General features: G+C 31.5%; 2 protein-coding genes across 4 annotated transcripts; both read right to left on the bottom strand.

Moving 5' to 3' along the window:
• Positions 1–54: 54 nt before the first annotated feature.
• LOC132731991 (laminin-like protein epi-1) lies at positions 55–14844 on the bottom strand. 3 transcript variants are annotated; one of them, XM_060718293.1, is made up of 6 exons: positions 14732–14844; positions 12839–12894; positions 9046–9270; positions 8557–8685; positions 4167–4289; positions 56–348 (listed from the first exon to the last, which is right to left on the bottom strand). In XM_060718293.1, exons 2-6 carry the CDS (start codon positions 12891–12893, stop codon positions 113–115), a joined length of 768 nt encoding a protein of 255 aa, XP_060574276.1. In that variant the 5' UTR covers position 12894; positions 14732–14844; the 3' UTR covers positions 56–112. The 3 variants fall into 3 exon arrangements, with proteins under 3 accessions (XP_060574277.1, XP_060574276.1, XP_060574275.1); XM_060718292.1 differs by lacking the exon at positions 14732–14844 and adding an exon at positions 14012–14124 and having other exon boundaries at positions 57–348; XM_060718294.1 differs by lacking the exons at positions 8557–8685; positions 9046–9270; positions 12839–12894; positions 14732–14844 and adding an exon at positions 5915–7656 and having other exon boundaries at positions 55–348.
• Positions 14845–20715: 5871 nt separating this feature from the next.
• LOC132731990 (uncharacterized) lies at positions 20716–22476 on the bottom strand. The gene has a single exon (XM_060718291.1). The coding sequence runs from the start codon at positions 22474–22476 to the stop codon at positions 20716–20718; it is 1761 nt and encodes a 586-aa protein (XP_060574274.1).
• Between the last annotated feature and the right edge of the window lie 3830 nt (positions 22477–26306).

The raw sequence follows: 26306 nt of genomic DNA, 5'->3' as shown, positions 1-26306 counted from the left end.
CCAAAATGGGATTCGCTTATAAAAAGGTGGTTTCGAATAGCCACTGGTATCGATGGTATATTCCGCAGCAAGATCAAAGTTGAAAAACGACGGCTGGAAGTTACCATACATATCAGTAAAAATATTGACACTCTGTTGAATTTATGCTGCTTCTAGCCTGCTTCTTTTCCATATTAGGACCAATCACAACCGTTCCACATGTCAGAATAGATGGTAGCTTACTTGGCTGGCAGGAAGTTTCCCCACTTTGCCGTATAATTTTGAAATTTGGCGCGCACGAGCAGCCTTTTGTCAGTTCGTTACTGCAATATCCGGGCCAACAGTAGTGATTGTTCGAAGCGCACATACCTGTTTAAATAACACTGTTATCTAAATTGTAATAACTTTCAAGTCTTTTTTGTGAAAGGATTTAGATTCACTGAAAACAGAGTATATATTTTTCGGTTTGTTTTCATTAAAGGAGTGTAAATATATCTTGTATGTTACTAATAATTGATCTGTCATTTCTTCATACAGAGACAAGTAAGTTGAGTAGTGGCTAATTTTGATTTTGTGATGCACGTAATTGATAATGTTTGACGGTTTCCTGTGACAAGTCCGTGGGCAAAGAAGTATATTTAACTGTATGCACATTATTACTATACAAAATATTTAGAAAGATTGCAAGCGAAACATGCTCTTTATTGTCAATATTTAATGTTAAGTTGCATGTAGCTATTCTCCGTATTTATATATATTTATAGTGATAACTCTTACGAATGACAATTAAGATTGCTAGGTTATGTTTTCTTTTCAATTCCTATTACCATTGTTTAATTGTTTCTATGTATGAAAAATCAAACAAATTCAGTACTACTTTAGATATAATTTTAAAAGAGTTTGAATGTTTTGCTATTTTTTGTTCGTCGTTTATGTAATTTTGTGAGTTAATTTCACTACACGAACAATCATTAAAAAAACGGTTTCCTAAAGTCAGGATCAACATCCCACGTGTCTTTTAACACCAGAAATGTGACGAAATTGAGAAACAAACCAATACAAATTCATATTGTCCCAGCAAGTTCTCTGATTAAAAAACCAATAGAATAACATATTAAAGCAAAGTTGAGCCCAAGAATTTTTTTCTGGTAATTACAATCTCAAAAAAAAACGTATTTCGAACCACAATAAAGCTTTATGTTTGATGCCATTTTTTGACAATTTCTACAATTTGGTTCGATTTACATAAAGTTACACAAGACAAGAAAAAACGTTTGTGTCAGACAACGGCAAAATTAATCTTGGTGGGGTTTCAGGCATAGTGGAAACAAAACACTATATGGTCTGATTGTATATCACTTGTTTGAAGTTAAAATATCGTGTAACAGAATGCATTGGCATAACTAGCCTCACAATAGACTAAAACTGAGACAAAGGCATATTTTGTAGTTAAGACCAAAGCCGAAAACAGGTTCAGTTTATTTATTTACAATAACGATATCACTGGTATATTTCAGCGCCAGAACAGTACCACGACACTGACCTTGTAACACAGGGACAAGCGAAAAGTAATTTTTTGGCTCTTTCGACTAGTAGTGAAGGGATGGGACTGCTGGTAAAACACTATCATGGTTTCAATTGCATTCAAAAAGTCAGTCAATACTTTACTACTGCAATGCACAGAAAACGTCCAATGAGACAAGCAGGCAAGCTGAATTTTTCATTGAATAATTTCTTCTTTATGTATCATAGGTTCTTTCTCTAATTTTGTCAAGTTCCATGAAGACACCATATTGATACACGATTATTGTTTCAATCACTCCAAGTTAAAGCAGTTGTAATGTGGGGGATTTCTTAAATAAGTTTTTTTTTTTGGTAATGATACGAATCTTTGTTCCTTTTATATAATTATATAAATGGAACAACCAATTGACAAAGAATTATAAGTCAGAGTGCATAATACTCATCTGCTTACTACAAGCAATTTTGATGTGAAACAGTAATTGTCATTTAAACGTAAAATCATTACAGAAATCAGACTATATGCTTGGACTGGCATACAGTATCCATTATATCACTATCGTTTGAACTGATTTCTTGTTTAAGGGTACACCCTTTGGAAAAACAAGCTATTCCCTGTCGTAGAAACGTCTGTAACCATATTAAGTCTGAATAAAGTATATATATTTTTCTGAATAGGCCTTGCAATTGTAAGTTAAATCTTAGTTCATTATTAATTCTGTAATTAAAATTGAGCAAAGTTTTCATATTGTTCGTGTCCATTTTAATCATTTACTTATATAAGTGGGAACTATATAAAAGCAGGAAGTTTGGACATTTCAATAACATAAATTAAGTCATTATACTTCTCCTAAACACTTATCATTTCCTGTGTACTTACAATCACATAAGTGCATAAAAGCACCTCAGCATAAAAACTGAAATGTATTTTGAAAAACAAACAACACAATAATGTTGACTGACTCAATTGAATATGAATTAATTTTCTTCCGAGTTTTTGTTACTAAAAGTCTATTATGGACCTGGTTACAAAATATATAGTCGTTTTGCTCAAGATGTTTAGAGGGCAACATTTAAAATGCTCAACATAATTTCTTGAAACTTGACATTTTGTTAGACTATGAAAACAAAAACATTCTAAGCAAAATAACTGGGGATCGCCATTCTTGTATTTGAGTTATCTGCCCCTGAATGGACATTTTTGCTTCATTCAAGGGCTGATGCCGTAGGTAAAGGTAAACAAAACCTTTTTATTTTTCTTATTTTCATTTGGCTCACTGCGGTTTGTGTCATTTCAAGTACGAAAAAACAGCAGACTGTTTTGTCCCTTCTCTGAACTTGTGTCATTTTTTTCTTACAACATAGCATAGTTTTAGAGAATTCCAAGTCCCTTTATTAAAAATGAAAAACAGAGATAATTTATGGAATTGCATGATTTTATGTATTGTAATTAACTATAAAAACTAAAACATAACCCAGAAATAAAAAAAAAACAATAAAATTTTGTAGATGTATGTATAAGTGTTCATCCCTTGGAATGCCCTCAAATAAGTAAAAAATTCTGACTCAAGGGCAGATAAGTAAAAAGTGGGATCGGTGACACCCACGATTTTTCACTTGAAATATTTTTGTCATTATATTCTAACAAAATGCCAAGTTAAAATAAATTATATTGAACAGTTTCAATTCTGCCTATATGTATATATGTATTGTTTGCCAAATCTTGTCAATGATTTCTAAGACATCTTTAGATAAAATATTTAGGATTCAAAGATTGCGTTTAGACTATATTATTAAGTGTAATGAAAGTTTATTAATACATTCTGAAGCCAGATTTTCAAAACAATTTAAAATGTAATATCAAGTTCTTAAAAGTGAAATTAACCTCTTTTAAAAAGATAAATGTAAATTCATAGTTACTAAGATCATCATTACACAATACTGTGAAAAGAAGACTGGTTAGGATTAGTTGAAAAAGCAGTTAAACATCCGTATTTGGATAGACTTTATTTATTTTAATTTACTATACAAGGGATGCATATTTCACGATTCCCCATTCCTTAACATGACAGGACTAGGGAAAATGTTCCGAGATTTATAGTTCAAATGATGTAAGTCTTTATCAATAACGTGCAAAAATTAAGATCTTTCGCTTACTACGTTTGTCCCAGAGTAATAGTTCTTATCGTGAAAAATGACCGAAAATGAAAAGCATGACAACACGTTTCATACAAGTTGGTCTACTAATAGCTCAAAACATACAATTATCAATTTATTTCCGAGTTTATTTCTTAATAATATTTTGCCTATCTTTCTGTGTTAAATATCTTACTTGATATATGTAAAACATTAATTGTTGTGCTCTTATGATTTTGGACCTCAGTGGAATCTATTTAAGACTAACTTCAGCGTATTTGTTTATTTGATAAACGGATAAATAACATAGTCAAAGCTAAACCCATCCTAATATTTTATATATTCTTGAGGTAACCTAGGCACAATTTTGCCTCTATTATTTTATCAGTCCTACATTTTGAAAGGATGTAATAATTCTATTTGCATTGTTTTTTAAAATATCATATAGATAGTTTCCCCTAATAAATTCCGATAGTAACAATCAAACATTAAAAAGAATGTTCATCAATCGGATGTGTCCAACAACTTACGTTCACATCGGCTGCCATCGTAGTTAGGCTTGTAGAATATCCTATTATCGTAGCACTCAATGCATTCTGTGTTATAATATGTAGTACATCTTCTTCTTTTACACTGAGAAATACGGGAACATTCTGGAAAACATTTTGATGCTGATAAATATTAAATTTCATAAGAACCTTTATTTCATAAACAGAACTAGATATTGTATGAAAAAGAATAATAAATTTCTCCTTTTTTAACGAATTCAAAAAAGTATTGTCAATGTGCTTATTTGACTAAACTAAAATACACACACATACAATGTATTTATACTTTGTAACTTATGATAAATTCATCTAACATTTTATATTTCATACTATATGCTATGTAAAATTTCTACTTAAATTGCCATCTTTAAACATTAAAGCAAACAAAAAATGTGATTGAAACCTCTTAACACACTGACGTCAAGTTATTTGTCTTGATGATTTGTTAGACTCTTATGAAGAGATCATCTTAAAAGGTTAAAAGTGTCATACTTTACAATAAATTTAAGCCATAAGCAGTTAAATAATATCAGAAATATTTATTCCATATTATGAAGGAAGATTTAAAAATTAGCGGAATAAAGACCCAAATACACATATATGATATGCAACATGGTCATAATCAAAGATAGACACCGCTGATTTTCATGTTATAGTTAATTTGTGTTTCAGTTTCTGAAATTTCTTCAATACCGATTATTTACTTATATAAATCAAAGCAATGATTACCGACCACATTAACCTTACGTAAGGTTGAATGACGTAATTCGGAAAATAAACATTCCATTCTTGGATAAAGGCAGGTGTAAGGTCAGGAATGTTAGTAAAAACGTGAATTCTTCTTGCCTCCGATGAAGAAGACAGCATATGTGTCAATGGTTTCATGTCCGGTTAATAAGCTGGCCATGGTAGCACGATAAGGTTGTGTGCTTAGCAAGGTAGTTTTGCGTGATCCTTGCAGTGCATGCATCAGAAAACCTTACAGAAACAGAAATGATGACTAATTTTTTGTCATCCATTATCCCGCTTTAAATTATTAAAAAAATGATTAAAAAATGATTTGGATAATATTAATAAAGCCGATAATAATGAAAATGATGGTAGAGTTGATTTTCATTATTATTATCAAGTTGCTGTTGTTGTAACTGTTAAAGAAGATAATGATGATGGTGATTATGTTGATAATGATAATGATGAAAATGATGAAAATGATGACGATGCTTTGGATGATGTTTACGACGACGATGATGATGATTATGATGATCATATGGTTATTAATGATGATGATGATGATAATTTTTAGTAATGAAAATATCTTAGACCAGTGAATTATGTTTTTTTTGTGTAAAATTTTTTTTTGCCAATCATGATAAATTTTTGTACTGATCTGGCCAAAATTTAACAAAAAAAAAAAATTCCGAGTTTTTCATATAAAACATATAAATTGCTCAAATAGTGTGATTAAGAATACAATTCGATAGTTTCTTTTAATTCAAAATAAGTTTGCAACGGAATAAGATTGCAAATAGAATAAAAGGATGATAATAAAAAGTAATCCATGGCAATTTCGTTTAGAAGATCTTTATTCGTGTAACACATGTGTATCCTCCTACAATGAACATTGTATTTATTTTTAGTCTAAAAAGATTGATTTATAATGACTTTGATAAAATTTCAAATTAAAATAAAAAGAAACGAAGTTGTTTCAAAATAATGACATATTTGCTCACCATTTTCACAACAAGTTCCATAAAATTCGACATTACAGTTACACCAATTATTTCCATACGAGTAAACACCGTTATAACAAATTTTGTTGCAATATCCCTCGTCATATGCGTACGTATTACCATAGTCCCTGCTATGACCACAATCCTTTATACAATCATCAAAATCTAAGCCATGTTTACAACAATATGATCTAGATCTCGTTCTTGTTCCCCCACCACAAGTCCTGCTACAGTATGACCACGAGTTCCATGGTTCCCAATTACATATATCCACGGAGCAATCCGCCGATTCGACATTGGTAGATGTAAAATTTATAACAGTAAACACAATGAGGTGTAAAATCACCCTCATCCTCACATGAAAGTGGAGAACTAGTGCACATGTTAAACTATCGTGTAAATATCTACAACTGAATAAAACAACAAATCAACTGATCACTTTTGACCTACTTTTGTAACCAATGGAATTGTAAGTGTTTATTTTCAACCTTCAGCTAAAAAAGAATGTTAACAGTTTGTCAAAACAGCAGATATGCAGTTGGAAAACAAGACTTTTAATTTGAAGTTTTAACGTTTCTAAGAATAAAGTTGTCATAAAAATAATTAAACAACGTTTAACTTAATTTAAATGTCAAAAACAGATCAAATATTTCAAAATGCAAAAGAAAACAGTGCGTGTAAATAGAAAACATCCTGAACTGTAATAACTATGCAGACCTTTTCTTGCTATGACATCTATATACTGCTGGAAATTTCAAGAACCTCAAGGCAAATGTGTTAGATAATTAATTAACAAAGGACTCTTTTGTTTTTCAAAATTAATCTTGATTATCAGCGGCAGGTAATGAGGCTTAAAAGTAAAATTCAGCTGTTGAAAAATCAAAGCAATGAACAATTTATAATACTTTTTGGAAACAATATTGATGAAGTCCTAGTTTTTATTTCAACATTGAAAAGAAAATATAAATGATTTCAATAAAAAATATTTTTTTTTTCGAAAAGTTTATTAAATATTTAAAGACTTTAAAAGACAATGTCAATTTTCGTGTTGCAGATACGTGTCAGATGTCAAAGTCTGCATATTTGCACCACGCTGATTTATACCATCTATATGCCCATCAGTTACATCATAATATCCCTCTGCTTGCACTTCTTAACTGATCGACAATTTGCTACTGGCAAGTAATTTAACATTCATTTGCATGAAAGTTGAATATGTAGATTTAAAGCGCATGTCATCGAAATGGTTAAAGAAAAAATGGCACAAAATGATGACTTTGCAAATAATGATGATAATAACTGTGAGTAATGAGTTGATAATTAGAGTATGATAATAATAATGATAATATATTGATTAAGATGATGATGACTGTATATGTAAATATAACATGCGTTTGTTTAAAAAAGTAAGTATAACAATTTAAGAAAGGAATTTTATTCGTCGAGAGAGTATTCTCAAATATACATGTACTTCAAGATATTACCACGGACTGGCGGATAAAGATATGTTAAACTGCATCTATTTATAGTAAAGATAACGCAAACACTACAATTCGGTGAATAGCAAATTCATTTTTGTTAAAAAAAAGTCATAAGTCATAATTGATCTTAAACTAAAAAAACAGCAAAACGATATTATACGTCGCGTGGCATTTTTTTGTTCAAGTGTACGAACTTACACGCACGGACGTGAGATGTATTTAATTATAATTATCATTATTACATTATTCTTATTCTTCTTCTTCTTCTCCTTCTTCTTCTTCTTCTTCTTCTTCTTCTTCTTCTTATTATTATTATTATTATTAGTATTATTATTATTATTATATGAATTGAAGACATGTAGCTGTAGGCGAATTCAATATACATAAAATAAATTAGAAATACCATCGAATTTCATCCCTGTTAAAACATAATAAAAGTTAAATATGTTTATAACTACCATATTGTGCACGCGGAACGCAAGCACATAATAATACGTTGTTTGCGCACGCATCGTTCCATATTTAATTTGAACGCGAATAAATATCTAATCAACATGTTAGTGACTAAGAAGCTCGCCAATTATCATGTAGTGGCAATCAAAAAATTCGTTATAATAAATATGAATCAGCATTGCAACGGGTCTTTGACATGAATTTGAAAGCGTTTTTAAATAGAGCAATGAAATACCAATACAACATTCATTGAATTATATCATAGTTGTTGGAACATGTGTGGTTCAATCATAGTTTTTTTATACGAATGATTCACAAAACATCTTAACATATAAGGAAGTATGCTTCGCCCTTACGCTCTATCGGGACTTTTTTATAGTTGTAAAAGGAAGTACTATAATCCTCAACTAAAGTACATATACTTAAAGTGTGCAATTGAAGCTTTAGAAGGAATACGTAATTCATTATATCAAGTATTAAAGAATACTTTTTCGATGACTTCCTCTCTGTGTCTTGATTTGTCAAATTTTATGAAATAAATGTAAAAAAAAAAAAAAAAACAACAACAAAACAAAAACCATTTGGAATTGATTCAACATAATTGTTGACTGCAACTACTTAATTCATAACTCAAGATAAGCTAGCCATAACCAGCAATTGCATTTGTTGCAAACGTTTGAAGGCTAACAGTAGGAAAGAAATATGTACCTTTACAGCCATTTCCATATCCAGCACCGTAGTAACCATCTTCGCATTTAGTACATCTTATATTATCAGGATATCCTCCACACTCCTTATATCCAGATTTACAGTGAGCTATATACTTGTGGTAGCAATCTAAACCAAACATGCAGATAGCAAGAACTATAGTGAATTTCTTCCGAGAACAGAAGAAAGTTAGTATTTGAAAGTGTGTTTGCATGTCGGTTGTAATGCAGTTTCATCAGAAATAATTGAGTGCAAAATACACAAAAATATTTAATGATCAAGACAGGTATGTACACAACTAAAGGTAAAAACTCGCTTTTGCGTAAATTAATGCAAAACTTTTAAGAAATACAACAGTTTCTTTTTTGAACCATGTTTTATAATAAGACGTTATTGATATCAAATCACACTTTTCGTGTATAATATTAAAAATAAATGCTTAAGATTGAGTGTTTGTCATCTACTCTTAAAAAGTTGAATGTTTTATACTTTCACAACAATCGCCACTTCTCCATGAAGAACAATGACAAGATCCTGAATAAAAACTTCCGCCATTGTAGCAATGCTGGTTACAGTCCTCGTGAAACCATTTCTTATGTCTAATAAAACACGATTCACAAATACGCCCTCGCCTTCCTCCACCACATGACTTTGAACATCTGCCCCAACCGTGACAGTGTGGATAGCTGTGTGCTTTACACCCTGTCCACATCTCTGATTTAACAAAGAAATGAAAGAAGGTGCTTATAGAATTGTTCAAATGACCATTATTGCATGAATGACAATTTCTATTATAAAATATCATAATCAAATTAAATTTCCTTTGGAATCGTCTTAAGCAGTTCGTATAATAAGAGATAAGATTACTATCTAGGCGGAATCACGTGACATTGTGTTGTAATCAAACCAAATATCGGCCACTATGGATCCATGGTATATTCATTATATTATTTCATTTCGCCAATCGAATCCCGGAATCCAAACTAAAATGTTCATATCGTAAGTCAGGGAGTCGAATGTAAAAAAGGTACGATATCTTTCTAGGCGAGAGAGGGAATGATACGATACGGAATCATGGCGGATTTTTTGAATGAAAACACACGCAAGAATAGAATATTCTATACAATGTTATGGTCATTTACATTTACAGTTGCGAATTTTGTGTTGATCATGTGCATATATCCCCGACCTGTTAAATTATAATTATCAGATTAAGGGATACAATAAAAAATCACCACAATATATTCTTTTTTAATAGCAAACACAGAAGCCGATATGCAAAAACTAATATATATACTTTATGATTGTTGTGTTCACTTAAGGAAAGGGAGAGCGTCGCAAACGACACAGGACTTAAGAATGAATAGGAAATAACGTGCTTGAAAATATTAAGATTTATAAGTATCTTGGCGTAGTATTCAGCAGTAATGTCTCAAATAATGCAGACACTCTCAGAAAAGGTGCAGAGAGAGCACTTGGAAAGAAAATCTCAAAAGTTCACCCATTAAAATCTATCGGTATTAAAACTTTTGAAAAAAAAACTGTATAACTCGTGCGTAGTACCAATATTCAATTATTGCTCTGGCAGTTGGGGAAATTAGAAATCCCATAGAGTAGAATATGTGCAACACCAGACAATCAAGTATTATCTGTGTGTTCACCGTTTTACAACTGTACTTGCTATAACGGGAGACATGATGTGGCTGCCGGGAACCATAAACGGTGGATTGATATAATCCGTTACTGGAATAGACTTCTTCCATTCAAACAAGGAAAATATTTTAAATGATATATAGTTTATGTTGAATAATTGGTGAGTAATCAATCTGAAGGAAATGTTATCCCTAATCGGTTTAGCGGAGTTCTACAAAATGATTCTAAATCTAGACCTAGCGCACGCTAAGATCACTGAATACTACAGTAACATATATAACATCGGGACAGAAAACGTGTCAGAACTTAGAACTTATACCTTATTCAAAACAGAGTTCGAGAATGAAGAATATGTCACTTTGAGTATGAAAAGAAACGAACGATCACTTCTTGCCGAGTAAAGGTGTGGCATTCTGCCATTACGCGTTGAGGCAGGACGTTACATTGGTGCCTGTGTTGAAGATAGACTTTCTAGATATTGCACGATTCAATGTATCGAAAATGAGGAACATTTTGTAGCAAACTGCTCATTTTATAGACATATACGTTCTGAATACTTTGGTGAACTTTAAAATACAAATGATTTCAACAAGATCAACAAGGAAAGGCGGCGTTCAATGAACGCAACCCTTACACGACCCATCAATAAGAACCAGTGGCAAGGAGCCCAGGCGAACACCAAACAAAAACAGGACAGGGCACAAGGCAGAGCACGGACAGGTTATTCAATAAAATGATAAATAATTTTTAACTGATAAGGAATTCAAAGAAAACAAATAAATGATTGAATAATAGGAAATAATTTGTAACTGATTAGGAAAAAATGATTTCTTTCCAATTTTGGAAAGTCTAATTCAACAATGTTTTGAGAGACTCCCCTGACATGAATCAATGTTAACTTATCCGTTACAACTCGCCTTTGATGCATGGAAGGTTTGCACGACAATATTTTTATGTTTTTGATTGGGTGTACAATCGCATGTCTTTTGTTATACGGCGACATAGCCGGCTTATTGTCATACAATTGCTTGAGAATGCTAATATTAAGACCTGGTTGTGCTAAATAGAGGCACATTGACAGTTCAGTGATACATGGAAGACATCTTAGACAACCAGGTTAGGTTGCATACTGGAGCAGTCGGCGATCAGTTCATTCTAATGAACGATAATGTTCGCCCCCATAGGGCATGAAGGTCCTAGAGAGAAGTCTATTGAGTGCTTGGACTAGTCAGCTCGCTCACCTTACTTAAATCCAATAGAACACATGTGGAATGAGCTGCAGGTTAAAATTTCAGCTTGTCAGCTGCAACCAAGAACCATTCTGGAGCTGAATGGGCTGCCATACCCCTTACAACTATAAGAAACGAAGGGAGTATGAGAAGGCCCTGCCAAGCTGTCATTGATATCACGGGTTACACACACGGTATTAAGTCTAAAACTGTACACAAAAATCCAAATGAACATGCTGCATTTTCTGAAATCTTCAAATAGGGGGCAATCCTTTTCTCTAGTAAAAATTCAGAGTGCTAAGTTCGTCCTTCAGCTGCATTGATTAAACAGTTAATCAACATTTAAAACCTTTCGCACGACGTTAACACTCAAACATTGCTTAGCAAAAGTTGAGTAGTACATTTTGTTAAAAACTTTCCCTTTTTATCTGTTTTGAAAATTAGGAAAATTTATTATTAGGAAAGGTACTGAAAAGAGAGTGTCGAACATTAGCATGGTCATGTAATAACCACTTATTAGCTACATACGTCGTAATATGTTGGTACCTTGTTTATTGTACCAAAATGTTTCAGTCTGCTTACTGAAATTACCGTTTTGTAAAAATGTTAAAATTTTTAAAAGTTTCTACTCTTTCTTAATCGAATACAATAAATTTATACCTTTTAGAATAATTTAACATTGTTTTATACTATAGACTTCAAAAATCTCTTCATTAATAAACAAAAATTAATTAAAAAATTTTACGTAAAAATTACCGTATCAGCTTATTAGTGGTTGTTACATGGCAAAAAAGATGTTTGACAGTGCCTTGTCAGTTCTTTTCTTGAACAAATGGTTTTGTCAAGCTATATAACTTTAAAGCTATTTGAAACCATTCGTGAAAAAAGTTTTCCTTTTAATCATGTGTACCTGACTGTCCAGAATTAACATATTTCACAACAAAACATGAAATGAATTTCTAAGATAACATCGGCCAAAATTAGATTTTGCTTTTGTGTTTGTACTGAAAAAGACCCATTCTATATTCATATTGGTCACAGTGATTATCAAAAGTGTCTTGTGTTGCAATTTTGATATAATTCAAGCAATTAACTTGATAAATAATAAAACGTTCGAAGCATTAAGTACTTACATTTGAAGAAAAAAGTCCGCATATGATAGCCTAGGTCTGGTTAAGATTCCGAAAATATTTGTCACCGAAATGATACAAAATTATGAACTTTCCGAGGTCATCGCTTTGATCACAATACATAGTCACGTGGTCAGTTATATATAGAATAGTCAAGACTGTTAATTGATATATCCGTTAGAAACGGAAAACTATACACAGTCATGTGTTTTCGTTTGGATACTATCAACTTTCACTTTTGATCAATAATGGATGAATGTTTCTACTTACCCACATACTCGATATGTGCAAACCACACCAATATGTGTAATACTAGTAGCTGCATTCTGGATACAAAAATTGGAATATTATTTGAAACATCGTTAATTTATTATTATTATTAATTATTTATTAATTTGTTATTGTTTCATATAGTAATGAGTAAAAACAAGAGACAAAATACATTTTTATAGTTTTTATCATAAGTATACGACGAAAAGGTTTCTTTTGCTACATAATGAAATTATTGCTAAATTATTTCAGACCAAAATCACCAAATATTTTGGATTTTTCGAAGAGAATACAATTTTAACTAAACATTTGAAGTAGAATACAAGTATAAATATCCCCTCAAATAGAGACAAAGGACTCTCTTAAGAACGTCCAAAGCGGCAAAATCGTATTTATAAAAAGGATATTGGAATGTACTAATTAATGAAAAGTATCTTTGCGTGCGTTTTTTTCTATTTGTGGATAAAATTAGTGATGAAAAATCTAGTAAATGAAAAGTTGATATATATTATTATAATTATCTTCGCTTACGATTTATAATAATATTTTATAAAAGTTGAAAATCAGATGACTTTTGGTAACCATGTCTTACTGTAAAATGAAGTAAAGGATGATAATGCTCTTATTAAAATTGATTAAAAATACACACATACACTCTCTTATATAAAGACTTTATCTTAGTAATAAATCACAGGTGTACAAAACTCGTATTTTATCAAGCTTTAAAAAATATGTTTGTTGTAATTGTGACCTCGAAATGGTTGCCTTTATAGTATTATAGGACTATTTACCAAAAGAAGTAATGAATTAACATTTCAAAGAAATAGTCTACATCGTAGGGATTATTTTTAAATTAATGTTAAATCATGCACTCTTGTCGTATTGCTTTGCAAACAACTCCATTTCTTAAAAGTTTATGCCAACCTATAATATACAACGTTCAATATCGTTATAGATAAATGGAATAAAGTTATATACATTTGTTAAAGAGTTTTAGTTTCCAAAACCATTATGCAATATGTAGATAACGGTCACTTTCTTAAAGTGGAATTTAATTCATATACATGCAATTGTGCTATTAATTGTCGAAAGCTTAGATTAATTCATGCGAAGTAAAAAATGAAAATTGAAAAAATATTTAGTATGATATATTAAATGTAATAACTTGTTTACCTTTTCTAATAAAAAAGTCTATCACATTATATATTTCATAAAGTAAAGGCGTGCACTCATGAACGATAAATATTAATATGTTGTTATTCATTCATTATGAACCAGTTTAGTAGAAATGCATTGTTATTTTTGTGTCTGTGAATCTCCCCATATAACAGGTTTAATTTAAACCGGATGGTATCAAGTGTTTTCATAGTATGAATTGTCTCGGTGTGTCTAAGTGTTATGTCCTTAATCAACACCAAATTTAATACTGCGTTTTATATCTGAAGACTGAACTAAACTCAAGTTAATGCTTATTTACGTGAGATGTATGACACTTATTATTTCCACTTATAAAAAATTACTTATTTATTTTGTTGTCCCTCCTTTGTAAACAATATATGGGAATTGAAAAACAAATCCATAACATTTTAACCAGGTATTCACAAGTACCTGAAGCATATTTTAAAGTCACCTCCCTAAATCACTGTTCAATATTAGAAATATGAATAAACCATTTTGTTTTGAAGATGGTCAAGTTGTTCATGAAAGTTTCATTTGAGTTTAGCAGGTTGATGCTGCTATATAGTGTTAAACATTATTAAGTATAATTGCATATTCTCCATTCCAAACGCATAGAACACACTTTTTAAACAAGGCGTAAAAAATTAAGTCTTTTATTGATATCATAACGATTCATCTGAACTATGAAATAAATAATTATGGAATACTACTTACAACTATTCCGTATTCTTTGTTTGTTTTTATTTATTCATTTGTTTACTTTCTATTATGAGTTGACATAATATGTCTGTGCTATGTCATCAAAGTGGGATTATGTTAGTGATTCTGTTATCTGAAAGATAAAAAAAAATAAGTTGCTTAAGTGGTTACAATGTTTCCTAGCTGTTGATATGTATATGCAAATATCATGCATATCTAATGGACACACTAAACCACTAAACAATGTTGTTCCATGGAAATAGTTGTTTTATATAGCACTATAGTTTGTTAAGGTATTCGATGCCTAATGCAGAATCTTCTATTCGAAGAGTATGGACACAGAGTTTCGTTAGAGTGTGGGTTTAAACGCATTACATGCATTTTTTTCTTTTTTTTTTGGAAGGGGGGGGGGGGGGATGGGGGGGAAGGGGGTCCAGATTTTAATTTTTTTTCTTTATGTCTTATAATACAATCTGAAATTAGGAAGAAATGAAAGTTTTATATTTTATGCGAATATTGAGAAACTGAATAGGGTTACAACTAAAAATGATTATAATTTGAAACTCGCAAGGTAAACTTTCTTTATATTTTTTCAAAACAAGATGGTAAACTTTTGTATATTTTGTATGTAGGTCCAGAATATAGCACAGTTTTAAAGCTACATGCCTCCAGCTGAGCCGAAATAGTTCAATAAAATCAATCATGAGAAAAATGTACCAAGGTGTAAGAAAACGTAAAAGGATCAAGATTCAAGTAATATTTTACATATCATGTGCGATTAATGATTAATTTTTCAGTTTTTATTACTGTATTTTTACTGCGTTACTTACGCAGTAAATGCTTATTATGCATATTTTGACCACATGTTGGTAATTTACGTGGTTGTAAGGCCATTGATAATGTGTAATTTTTTTCCCCTCGTCATGGGTATGTGGGGGTCGAGGGCATCCCCCTCCATACCTAACAAAGATTTTATTCATCCTATATATATATGCACATGTATCAAATATTTGTTGATTAGGTAACAATTATTGTCATTGAGTATTAATCACACCTTCACATTTCCACAATAATATAGACAAATGTACATACACAAAATAATATACAAACAAAATCACAAGGGAAATAAAAGAAGAGAAAAAAGGAAAGGTTGCTCATACATTATCTCAATCTTATACTCAAACTTTTAACAAAAAGCAATGGCTGTATATTAATAAATTATAAATTTACACTACACTTTCAAAAGAATTAAATGATTTTTTTGAACAATTGTCCAATTCATTATGTTATATTTTGTATTTGTTGCACATGCATCAATAATTGAAAAGGCTAATTTAAAACTTCTAATTAATCCATCTATATTTGGTAAAATATTTTTTCTCCTACATAAATAAACATATTTCTTTATCTCTAGACATAGAATATTGTACTTTGACTGGCTTTTTTTTGTATAACCTAATATAAAAGTTTGACAATCAATATCAAATAAAGCATCATGATTCCTAACAATTTTAACAATTTCTGTAATCAATATTTTGACAAATGAGCATTCCCAAAATAGGTGTAACAATGTTTCATGTTCTGATTTACAAAAAGTACACATACTTGTAACTGATAAATTCATTTTCAAAAGAAGGTAATTAGTAGCTAATATTCTATGTGTTAGTCTTGTCTGAAACAATTGCAAGTAAGAATCATTGGTAATGTCAAAAACCCAACTATGTATTTTATTCCAGTCAGATTGACTTAATTGAAAGCAAGTGTTCCATTTAGTCTGACAAGTTGGAATATCATCATTTTTTATGTATATATTATACATGTCTGATGTACCTTTAACACAAAGTAGTACAGGCTTTAAATAACAACATATAATGGGAGAATAGAAAGCAATTTTATAATTATCACATAACTTTAAACTTAATACAATTCTGTATTTCTTGACAGCACTTGTAATTAATTCATAGTAAATGAAGTTTACTTTAATACCTAATCTTGATTCCAATTCATTCCTTTCAAGGAAAATACCATTCACATTCATAATATCTTTGATAAACCTTATATCTTTATCATACCATGTTTTTATAAAAATAGGTTTTCTATCCATCAAAATATATTGGTTACAGAACAGAGGCATTTCTAACAACATTTCCATAGAAATAATCGGTGTTTTTTCTACAAATTCTACATAAGCACCTCAAACATCTTTCCAAAATGAATTTTTCAAAATATTATATATATATGCTGTATATAACTTTCCACAATTAAATAGCGTCTTAATATCTAAAGAGTTATCTAAAATAGTGTAACATTTATCACATTCAGATGATACAATTCTTCTTAACCATGAAAGTTTTAAACTTTTCATGTAAGCACATACATCAATCATTTTAGACCACCATTTACATATTCTTTCACCAATACAGAAGATTTAATCTTTGGTGTACCTTGCCACACAAAATCATAAAACATATTACTTATTTCCTTTAACATCTGAGAATTATGATTTGGAAGTGATATAAACCAGTTAGTTAATAAAAGAAGTAACAGTGACTTTACAACAGTTATTCTACCAATAGGTGTTAAAGCCCTTCTTTTCCAACACTGGATATATTTTTTGATAATGTGTAAATTACTTCCTTCTAGTTACTTCACAATATTACACATTCAAATGCATTTTCAAAATTTTCAAGAAAACCTTGAATCTTGAGGAGTGCTGCTTTAAGATAAAGTTTTAAATGCCTTTTCGAAAATTATATATATAATATATAATTGTGAAGTATGTCCATAAGATAAACATGAGATGTGCTTAATATAAATATAAACATCTTGGAGCCATTGTAACCACTTAAGAAAAACATAAGTTGATCTCTTTAAGAAAGTATTTTATCACAGAAATAATCCCATTGAAACTATATTATTTGATGGCCTACGTGAAGTGTTGCATTTTATAAACTTTAGCAATTGCAAAAAAAAAAATAATATTTTTATTCTTTAATTGACGATTGATTTATTTTACAGTTAAGATGAATTGTTATTATAGTCAAAGTATTTGTTTTTGAAACTGCTTGATTATATGCGTGTTATCTGCGTTTTGAATCGACATTAAGCAATAATACCCATTTTAAATATTTCAAAGCAGCATCAACATGCAAAATTCAAGTGAATTTTAGCGCAATACAAAAATGAAATTTATTTGTTTTCTAGTTTGTTTGCACTAAAATGCACTTTAGTATCTTCAAATTAAGAGTATTCAGTAATATTCCCGTAAGAAGTGTATGTGAACTTCCTGCCTATGAGAACAAATGCGATGTAAATTAGGTAGCAGGAATATTTCAAAATAATTGATATATAATGAGAGGAGATGACCATTAAATATGATATGGGTATTTAGAATCAAATTTGTTCATTAAATAGGTATGACTTCTTCTATATAGTGAATTCAGTTAAGGACCCATAAAACTGCCCACCATGCAATTCTCTACAGTATATTTACATGTTTAATGTGCACATTAACTTATGTAAAAATAACTTTTGTTTGTAAACGTTTGTGGTGGTTTTTGATTTATTACTTGCTGTTTCCTTGTGCAGATATGATATGTATCATTTGTACTTCGCCTTTATTCAGAACTTGGATAAACATTGGTATATTCTATATATTGTTTAGCAATTCTTTTAATCCCAAGCAATAAATGACATATTTAAGAAGATTTGGTCAAGTATATATATTTAAAATATAAAATATAAAATAATTAATATGTTAGTATTTTCTAACACTTAAAACACTTAGATAATGCATCGGGCTATTTGTAAGGGTCTGAAGAAAACAAATGAAGATTGAGCTGTTTGTGAATGAGGGTCTTTCAAGTGCTCTATTAGCTCATACCTTTACCTTCAGTTGTATGATTTATTTATTTGAAAGTCTTAAAGATCATTCAAACTTCTTATAAAATCCATATGTACCTTCTTTTCTTAATATACGGCATTTAAACATTTTAACCTCTAGAACAGAATGATCATATGGTTTTAGTGCCAAAGCTAAAGTCATTAACGTCGGTCGCACATTTACATCCATGTTTCGTGTGGTGACATATCAACTCTTTTTCTTTGATATTCAAATTGTAAAGTTAATATAACTTACATGCTTTCATCTAGTTTAGTGATCTTGGAATGTGATACGTATATGTCGAAGAAAAGATGAGAAGCCCGAATAACTAATACATCGCGAAATGGCTTGTATTATATCTACATAGTTGTTTCCAATTACTTCTTTGTTTCAACGTATACAAATTTATTTATCGAATTTCTTATAAAAAAAATGAGTGCAGTTCTTTACTTAAGAAAATGCAAACCGATGACTAAGATGATGTGAACTTTTTATAAACGTATTATTGTAAAGCAGTTGTTTCATTTAATATATATTAATTATCATTGAACATTAATATTGTCCCTACAATGTATTTCAGTCTAAACTTACAAATACAAATACAAATACAAGACATTTATATAGCGCAAAAATGTATTAAATATTCGATTGCGCTGTACATTGTTAAGACTATATACACATATGCTTGATCAAGACACTCCCAAACCCAGTATCGATGGCACAGCCAATCTACAACTCTAGTTGAAAAACAGTCCAAACAAGTATGTTTTAAGTTTGGCCTTAAACTGATTTTCATTGGTAATGTCCTTCAGATAGTCTGGCAATGAATTCCACCATTTAGGTCCCACAATGGCCAAGGATCTATCAGCAAGTTTTGAATTTGTTGATGGTATATCAAACCGAATGTGGCTAGATGATGAGGATCTCAGTCTTTTCCTGTACTGACTCTGGCATTTAGTGATCAATTTACGAAGATACAATGGAGCGGTGCCATTTGCAACACGAAACACAGTCACAATAACTTTGTACATGATTCTTGCTCGAATTGGAAGCCAGTGGAGTGATTTAAGAATTTCAGCACTGGATTGATAGTAAGCAGCTCCAGTGACAATTCTAGCAGCATAATTTTGCACACGTTGTAATTTATCAAGTTGATAGGCTGGAATATCAGCGAATAATCCATTGCAAAAGTCTAAATGTGAATGAATCAAACCGTGAACAAGGATTTCTGCAGATTTCTGAGTGAGATGTTTTCTGATTGCTTTCAAATTTCTTAACTGCATGTGTGCAATCTGACACTTCTTTTGAATATGGATGTCAAAACTTAAAGTGCTGGTCATCTGTACTCCAAGGTCTCTCACATTGTCAACACAGTTGACTTCGACCCCACCAACATTGACACTTGAAATGTTCAATTTCTTCAGCTGATGTCTTGTACCATAAATGATGATTTCTGTTTTGCTATTGTTCATTTTTAACTTAAATCTAGTCATCCATGACACAATATCATTAAGACAGTCAGTTAATTTTTGGCGAACGATTTCTTCGCTGTGATGGTCACCAGCTCTAATTTTAAATGCCACTTTATGATCGTCTGCATATCCATACAAATCCGCCGGATATTTCTGGACTATTTTGTTAAGGGCAGCTATATAGAGAGTAAATATCACCGGTCCAGCACAAGAACCCTGGGGAACCCCGAACCTCAGTGGCTCAGTATCCGATGAAGACTGTTCAATGACTACTTTCATATCTCTGTTGGTTAAATAAGATTCGATCCACTTTAATGGAATACCATGTATGGCAAAGTCTTTCTGTAGGATTTCAAGTAATATTGGTATATCGATAGTATCGAAGGCGGCGCTTAAATCAATCATTACAACTATTGTCACATGGCGGCTATCAGCTGTTTCTAGCAGATCACTGTACATTTTCATCATAGCAGACTCAACACTGTGAAATTTACGGTATGCACTTTGGTAAGATGGTAACAAATTGTTGGACTCAATGTGGCTTGAAATTTGGTTCATTGCAGCTTTTTCAAGAATTTTCGACAAGAATGACAGGTTTGATACAGGCCGATAGTTTTTCAATTCTAAGGGAAGGCCTTTCTTTTTCAAAAGGGCTTAATAACAGCGCTCTTCCACGTCTCTGGAAAAACACCAGAAGACAATGACCGATTCACGATTTCTGTCACAACAGGTGCAATCAAATGAAGATTTTCTTTCAGCTTTGGTGTTGGCATAACGTCCAACTCACATGTTGTTGTTTTTGATTCACTCACAAGTTTGATTATGTCTTTTTCATTTAGTGGTATAAATTTGTTCATGATATTTTCACTTGATGGTACATCAGATGCCATAATACTATCAATCACTGAAGATGATGTTTCTGTGTTTATGTTATCCAGATCATCACGAAGTTTAAGGATTTTGTCACTAAAGTAACGCAAGAAATCGTTTGCGAGTGCCGTCTCACTGGTATGAGGTGGAAGTGGGTTATCTTTCGAACGCCCAAGCAAGTCTGAAGTCACGCTATATAACTTCCTCACATTCCCTTCAGCCTCTCCGATTCTACTCTGATAGAACCCATCCTTTGCTGATGCTATTGCCGCAGTATAGGAGTTTCTTACATTATTGTACACTATTTTTGTGAGATCTGACCTGTCCTTTAAGTATATTTTCTCTATTGATCTTTTGTACTGTTTTAATTGCTTAAGATATCCAGAGTACCATGGAAGTTTGGGTCTAAAAGTAATTGATCTTTCTTTCAATGGAGCATGTTTACAAATTATATCAGATGCAGTCTTTGTGAAATCAGACACAAGTTCATTCACGGTAGATGATTTTTCTGCTAAACTGTTTAACTCTTCAAGATCGGCTTCTAACAAGTTCTTCGACACACATTTCCAGTTACGTGATATGATGTTTTTTGTAACCAAAGGGGGGCAGAATTGTTGAATATTACAACTAACAAAACAGTGATCAGAGATGTAATAGTTAGACTGAAGATTGTTTACACTAGCAAGTTTGTCTTCCTTTTTTGTGATGATCAGGTCAATGATATGCCCACTAGAATGAGTTGGAGTATTCACATGCTGAACAAGTCCATATGATTTCAAACATTGTTGGAATTGCTTGGTGTAGCAGTCTGATTGCATGTCCATATGAATATTGAAGTCCCCAAGAATTACCATGGACCTAGATTGAGATAATACTTGTTCTAAATATTCAGTGAATTCAGTCATGAATGTAGCTTGAGTGACCGGGTGTTTTGCAGAATATGGCGGTCTATAAATGCCAACGATTCTAAGTATGAATGTTTGGATACATATTTGCCATTCAGCACATTCAAATGATTGATACGATTTGCTGGGTAGGCTTGACACTTTCAGGTTATCTCTGTATAGAAGGCCTATTCCTCCACCACTACGATCAGGCCTGGGTACATCATCAAAGCAGAACCCTTCCTGAGCCAGTTCACCCCTAACAACATCATCACCATCAGTCTGTAGCCAAGTTTCCGTAATTAAACAAAAGTCAATATTCTCTTCAAGGATATGCTGGAGAAGATCTGCCGATTTATTCCGTATAGATCTTGTATTAACTGTGGCAAGTTTCATTTTTCTCTGTCTATGGACATTTTGTATGTATGTATGATCAAGTTTAATTTGAACTAAGTTTGCCAAATGAACACCACCATTATGTTTAATCCTTGGCTGGCCAGCTCGTTTACCTCTATATTTCAAAATACCATAATTTTTCAACAAAGATAACGTTTCTTCATTTGGTATAACATAGCTTCTAGGCACAGATCTACAATCCAATAATTGCTCTCTATTGTACTGTCTCACAGTCATTGTACATGGATTAGCCATGACTTCAGGTGATTTGGTGTTCACCAACACAATTGATATAATTATACTGTATATCCAATTTTTCCAATATTTGTTATTTTCAAACTTTTTCAATTCAAAATAACTCATAAATCCAAATATAAATCATAAAATCAATTTCTGTAACATGTTGGTTACAAGTTTATAGATGTCCCTGCCAAAAATCCAGACCCAAAAGCAGCTTGTTCAAGCGTAATAAATCAAAATTTGAAGAGCATAAAAATTGCAGCCTGCATATGGCGCACTATATAAACTTCAAAAGCATTAATATCCTTCTCTTTGTTGTATAGTAGGACATGGTTAACGAACAAATCCTCTGATTTTCAACTTTAATGATTTAACGTTTTGTATTTTACTTTTAATTTACTAGTAGTTTTTATTATCTGTTGTGTAAAAGCTTTTGGGGCGTCCGTGGTCGAGTGGTTAAGGTCGTTGACTTCAAACCACTTGCCCCTCACCGCTGTGGGTTCGAATCCCGACAGGGACTTTGGATTCTTTCATGTGAGGAAGCTATCCAGCTAGCTTACTGAACGTCGGTGGTTCTACTCAGGTGCCCGTTCGTGCCTGAAATAATGCACGGAAGGGCACCTGAGGTCTTCCTCCACCAGTAAAGCTGGAACGTCGCGATATGACCTATACTGTGTCGATGTGACGTAAACCCCAATCAAAACAAACAAACAATGTAAAAGCTTTTACTGTGTACCTACCTATCGTGACCAATAACTTTGTTTGGTGAATTTTGTGCTTAATCATATTTGGTCAAACTGTGTTTCAACCGGCATGTAAGCGAGTTTTATTCATACCTGTATGCTTACGTTCTTCTGCTCTCGAAAGAATTTTATTGTATTTCATGCTCCTTGTCCTTTTTCGTTAGGTTATAAGTTTACTGTAAATCTGGACATTTTTATGATAAGAAGTTGGGATGAGCTCCTGACAAAATTAAATACACGGTATGCGAAGATCATTACTGTAGTGGTTAATATGGAAATGTCTGTAAATTCCTACCGTTTGCTTTTAAAGGTTTGCAGCGAGAAAAAGCAAATGCATTGAATAAACATGCCTATGTTATTTTATTTAATGGATTAAACAGTTACAATAAAAAAGTTTGTGACTTTAATACCCTTTCTTATTAACTTTGACAAATCAAGAAACAAAGAGGAAGTCATCAAAAAAAGTTGTAATTAAGTCTTGTAACATTTGATTATGAATTACGCATTCCTTCTTGAGTTACAATTGCACAATTTCATTATATGTACTTCAGCTGAATTGCTATACTTAACTTTAAAATGGTACAACAAGTCTCGACGAAGTGTTGAAATACACATGCACTTCCTTTCGACAACTGATTTCATGAGTACTATTTGTATTGCATTGCATTGCTTTATTTATTATTAAATAAATACATGCACATATTCAGCAACAAACCATTGCTATTCTGACTCATGCACTCACAACATATTTGCTTGTTTTCCATGTGCATGGCATCATGAGCTAATGTATTGCCCTCGAACCGTCGGAATTATTTGTGTCGACGTCCCTGTTACTAAAATAGTTTCATTGTTTAAATTGCATTGTATGTTTTATTAATACTAGTGCAAAACATAGACGTTATCGTGATTTTAAGGTTTACGAGAAAAAAGCTTTTAAATAATACCAAAAGTGATCAGCCTCGGAAGGCTAATTATATCTAACTCAGACTCATTACTATCATGTGGTCACCCATTCTTACAATAAGTATAAAGATGATACTTTGTGTACAAATAAGGATAAATTGTATGGCTGTAATTGTCGCTTATAGTAGATATACAAAGTATTGAAACTTCATATTTGGATATTGCAGTTTTTATTTTATGAATGACCATGTAACTGTTAAAAAATTTTAAGGTATCTACATGAATAATTTCGTGCACGTCAAGTAGTGTCACCTCAGAGGGATTTTCTGTATCTGATTTGATAAACTGTTAAGTAAGGTATCTACATAAATTATTTCGTGCCTAAAAATATTTTTTGTTGCTTTTTTCTTCTTCAGAATGTCCTTATGTCTATCGTTAAAAGAGGAGAAAATGCATTTCTTATTCGAACATGCGGTGCATTGAGTGCTACAATCAAAATAATTTTCAATACAACCAACGTAGGCATAAAATGTGAACATTAGTTGTTTGACACAACGACTAAATAAAACATTCTTTATTATGATGATAGTAAATTGATATGTGAATGTAAATAATTTTGCAACAAAAAATGGGATATCAAATCAGAAAAAATATTTATACAGATTAAAAAAATAATATTTTATGAAATGCATGACAATATGACCAATTGTTGTTTACATATGCATTATAAAACTAGATGTTTAAGAGGGTCAAGTGCATTTTAAATCCTTAAAATAACGAATTGTGTGTCTGTGGTTTTCGCTTAGTTATCAGAAATATTCCAGTGCTGACCGAATTTGCACTTCCTTTAGCAATAAGCAAAAATTTCCTAAATTAATCTTTCTTTACCTTAGGCCAGTTGTGTACGAATTTGACATATCAACATGACATTTTGCAAGTTTTTATTTTTTTAACTGAGTGAGAATAAAATAGCATAACAGTTCTTTCTTTGTATATATAATAGCATTGTTATATTCCTCGGTATTGACGGAAGATTGAAAGCGTATATGTATAAGGAAGTGGTTAGGAACAAAAAGACTGATTACATCAAGGAAGTTCAGTTACGACAGAGAATTTTATAAAAGAAAGGAAAAAAATGATATCAAAATAATTTTGATCAGTTATGAGTAACTAACTGTAACATAGTCGATAACAAAAGTTTTAACATTAAATCTGACAAAATAAATTGCATTATGAATAAAAATGAATATTTACAAAATAATGTAATCAAAATGCAAATAACATTTTGTTTTAGAAAAAATCGAGTATGTTCCAGTCAGTCAGAAAAAAGTGATATTAAATTTAAAGTTATTGTTAACAGAGTGTTGGTAAATCGTTATATAGAAGAAACATACTTATAAAACACACTTCAATAATTATAACAAATATACACACAATAAACCGGCGAAACATTTGTTTTCAACCGGAAAAAACGTACCGAACCTTTATCAATAAGCTATTAAATAAGTTTATATATTTGATTAGTTTAACAACTTACGTTGTCTAACTGTGTTGCCTTAATTTTTTAATCGGTATAACTGTGTCCCTTCGTACGAATTCGAAAATATTAACCTATCACATGTAAACCACATAATAATGGACTTATGGAATTTTAAAAAATTATGACTAATTATTTTATATATGTAATAATACTTTTACAACTGAAGAATTATTGGGATGACATCATTATATCCCCGAAACAAAGTTTGTTTTTTTTTTGGGGGGGGGGGGGGGGGTATATGGTATATAGGAGCCACCCGGTGGTCGGTCGGTCCTTCAGTTGGTCGGTCGGTTGGTCGATCTGTGGGTCGGTCCAGTGGTTGTGGTGGAGATTCAGGTTTTACACCAACATTGAAGACAAACTTTTTATTTCTTTTTCAATAAACACTTTATTTTTAATTTCAAACCTTTTATAAACTTTATAGTTCTTATTTTAACTAAACATAACACACCGTGTATATTCCAATGACTGTAATGTCCGAATCTAACAAATGCTGTGAAAGGGCGTGTTTATATAGGCTAATTTACCGCCAAAATGTAACATTACAAGAAAAGCAAGAAAAGTGAGAAAGTGTGGCGTGGAGCAAAGCATAGAAGTATAATTTTCCCGCCTTTCTTATTTTTGGCGGGAAGTTATTATGTACAAAGACGAGGAGCAAT

This window comes from Ruditapes philippinarum, unplaced genomic scaffold, assembly GCF_026571515.1.
Source record: "Ruditapes philippinarum isolate M1 unplaced genomic scaffold, ASM2657151v2 ctg12640_1_1_1_1, whole genome shotgun sequence".
Lineage (NCBI taxonomy): Eukaryota > Metazoa > Mollusca > Bivalvia > Venerida > Veneridae > Ruditapes > Ruditapes philippinarum.
Note: the sequence above shows the minus strand (reverse complement) of the source record. Positions and strands in the feature narration are given on the sequence as shown.

Bases quoted from the DNA above. Each gene is read 5' to 3' on its own strand.
- LOC132731991 (XM_060718293.1), bottom strand. From the start codon at position 12,893: ATGCAGCTACTAGTATTACACATATTGGTGTGGTTTGCACATATCGAG. The intron at 9,271-12,838 runs GTAAGTAGAAAC...TTGTTAAATCAG, and splicing joins TGCACATATCGAGTATGTGG to AGATGTGGACAGGGTGTAAA. The intron at 349-4,166 runs GTAAGTTGTTGG...TTATTTAAACAG, and splicing joins CGATGGCAGCCGATGTGAAC to GTATGTGCGCTTCGAACAAT.
- LOC132731990 (XM_060718291.1), bottom strand. From the start codon at position 22,476: ATGGCTAATCCATGTACAATGACTGTGAGACAGTACAATAGAGAGCAA.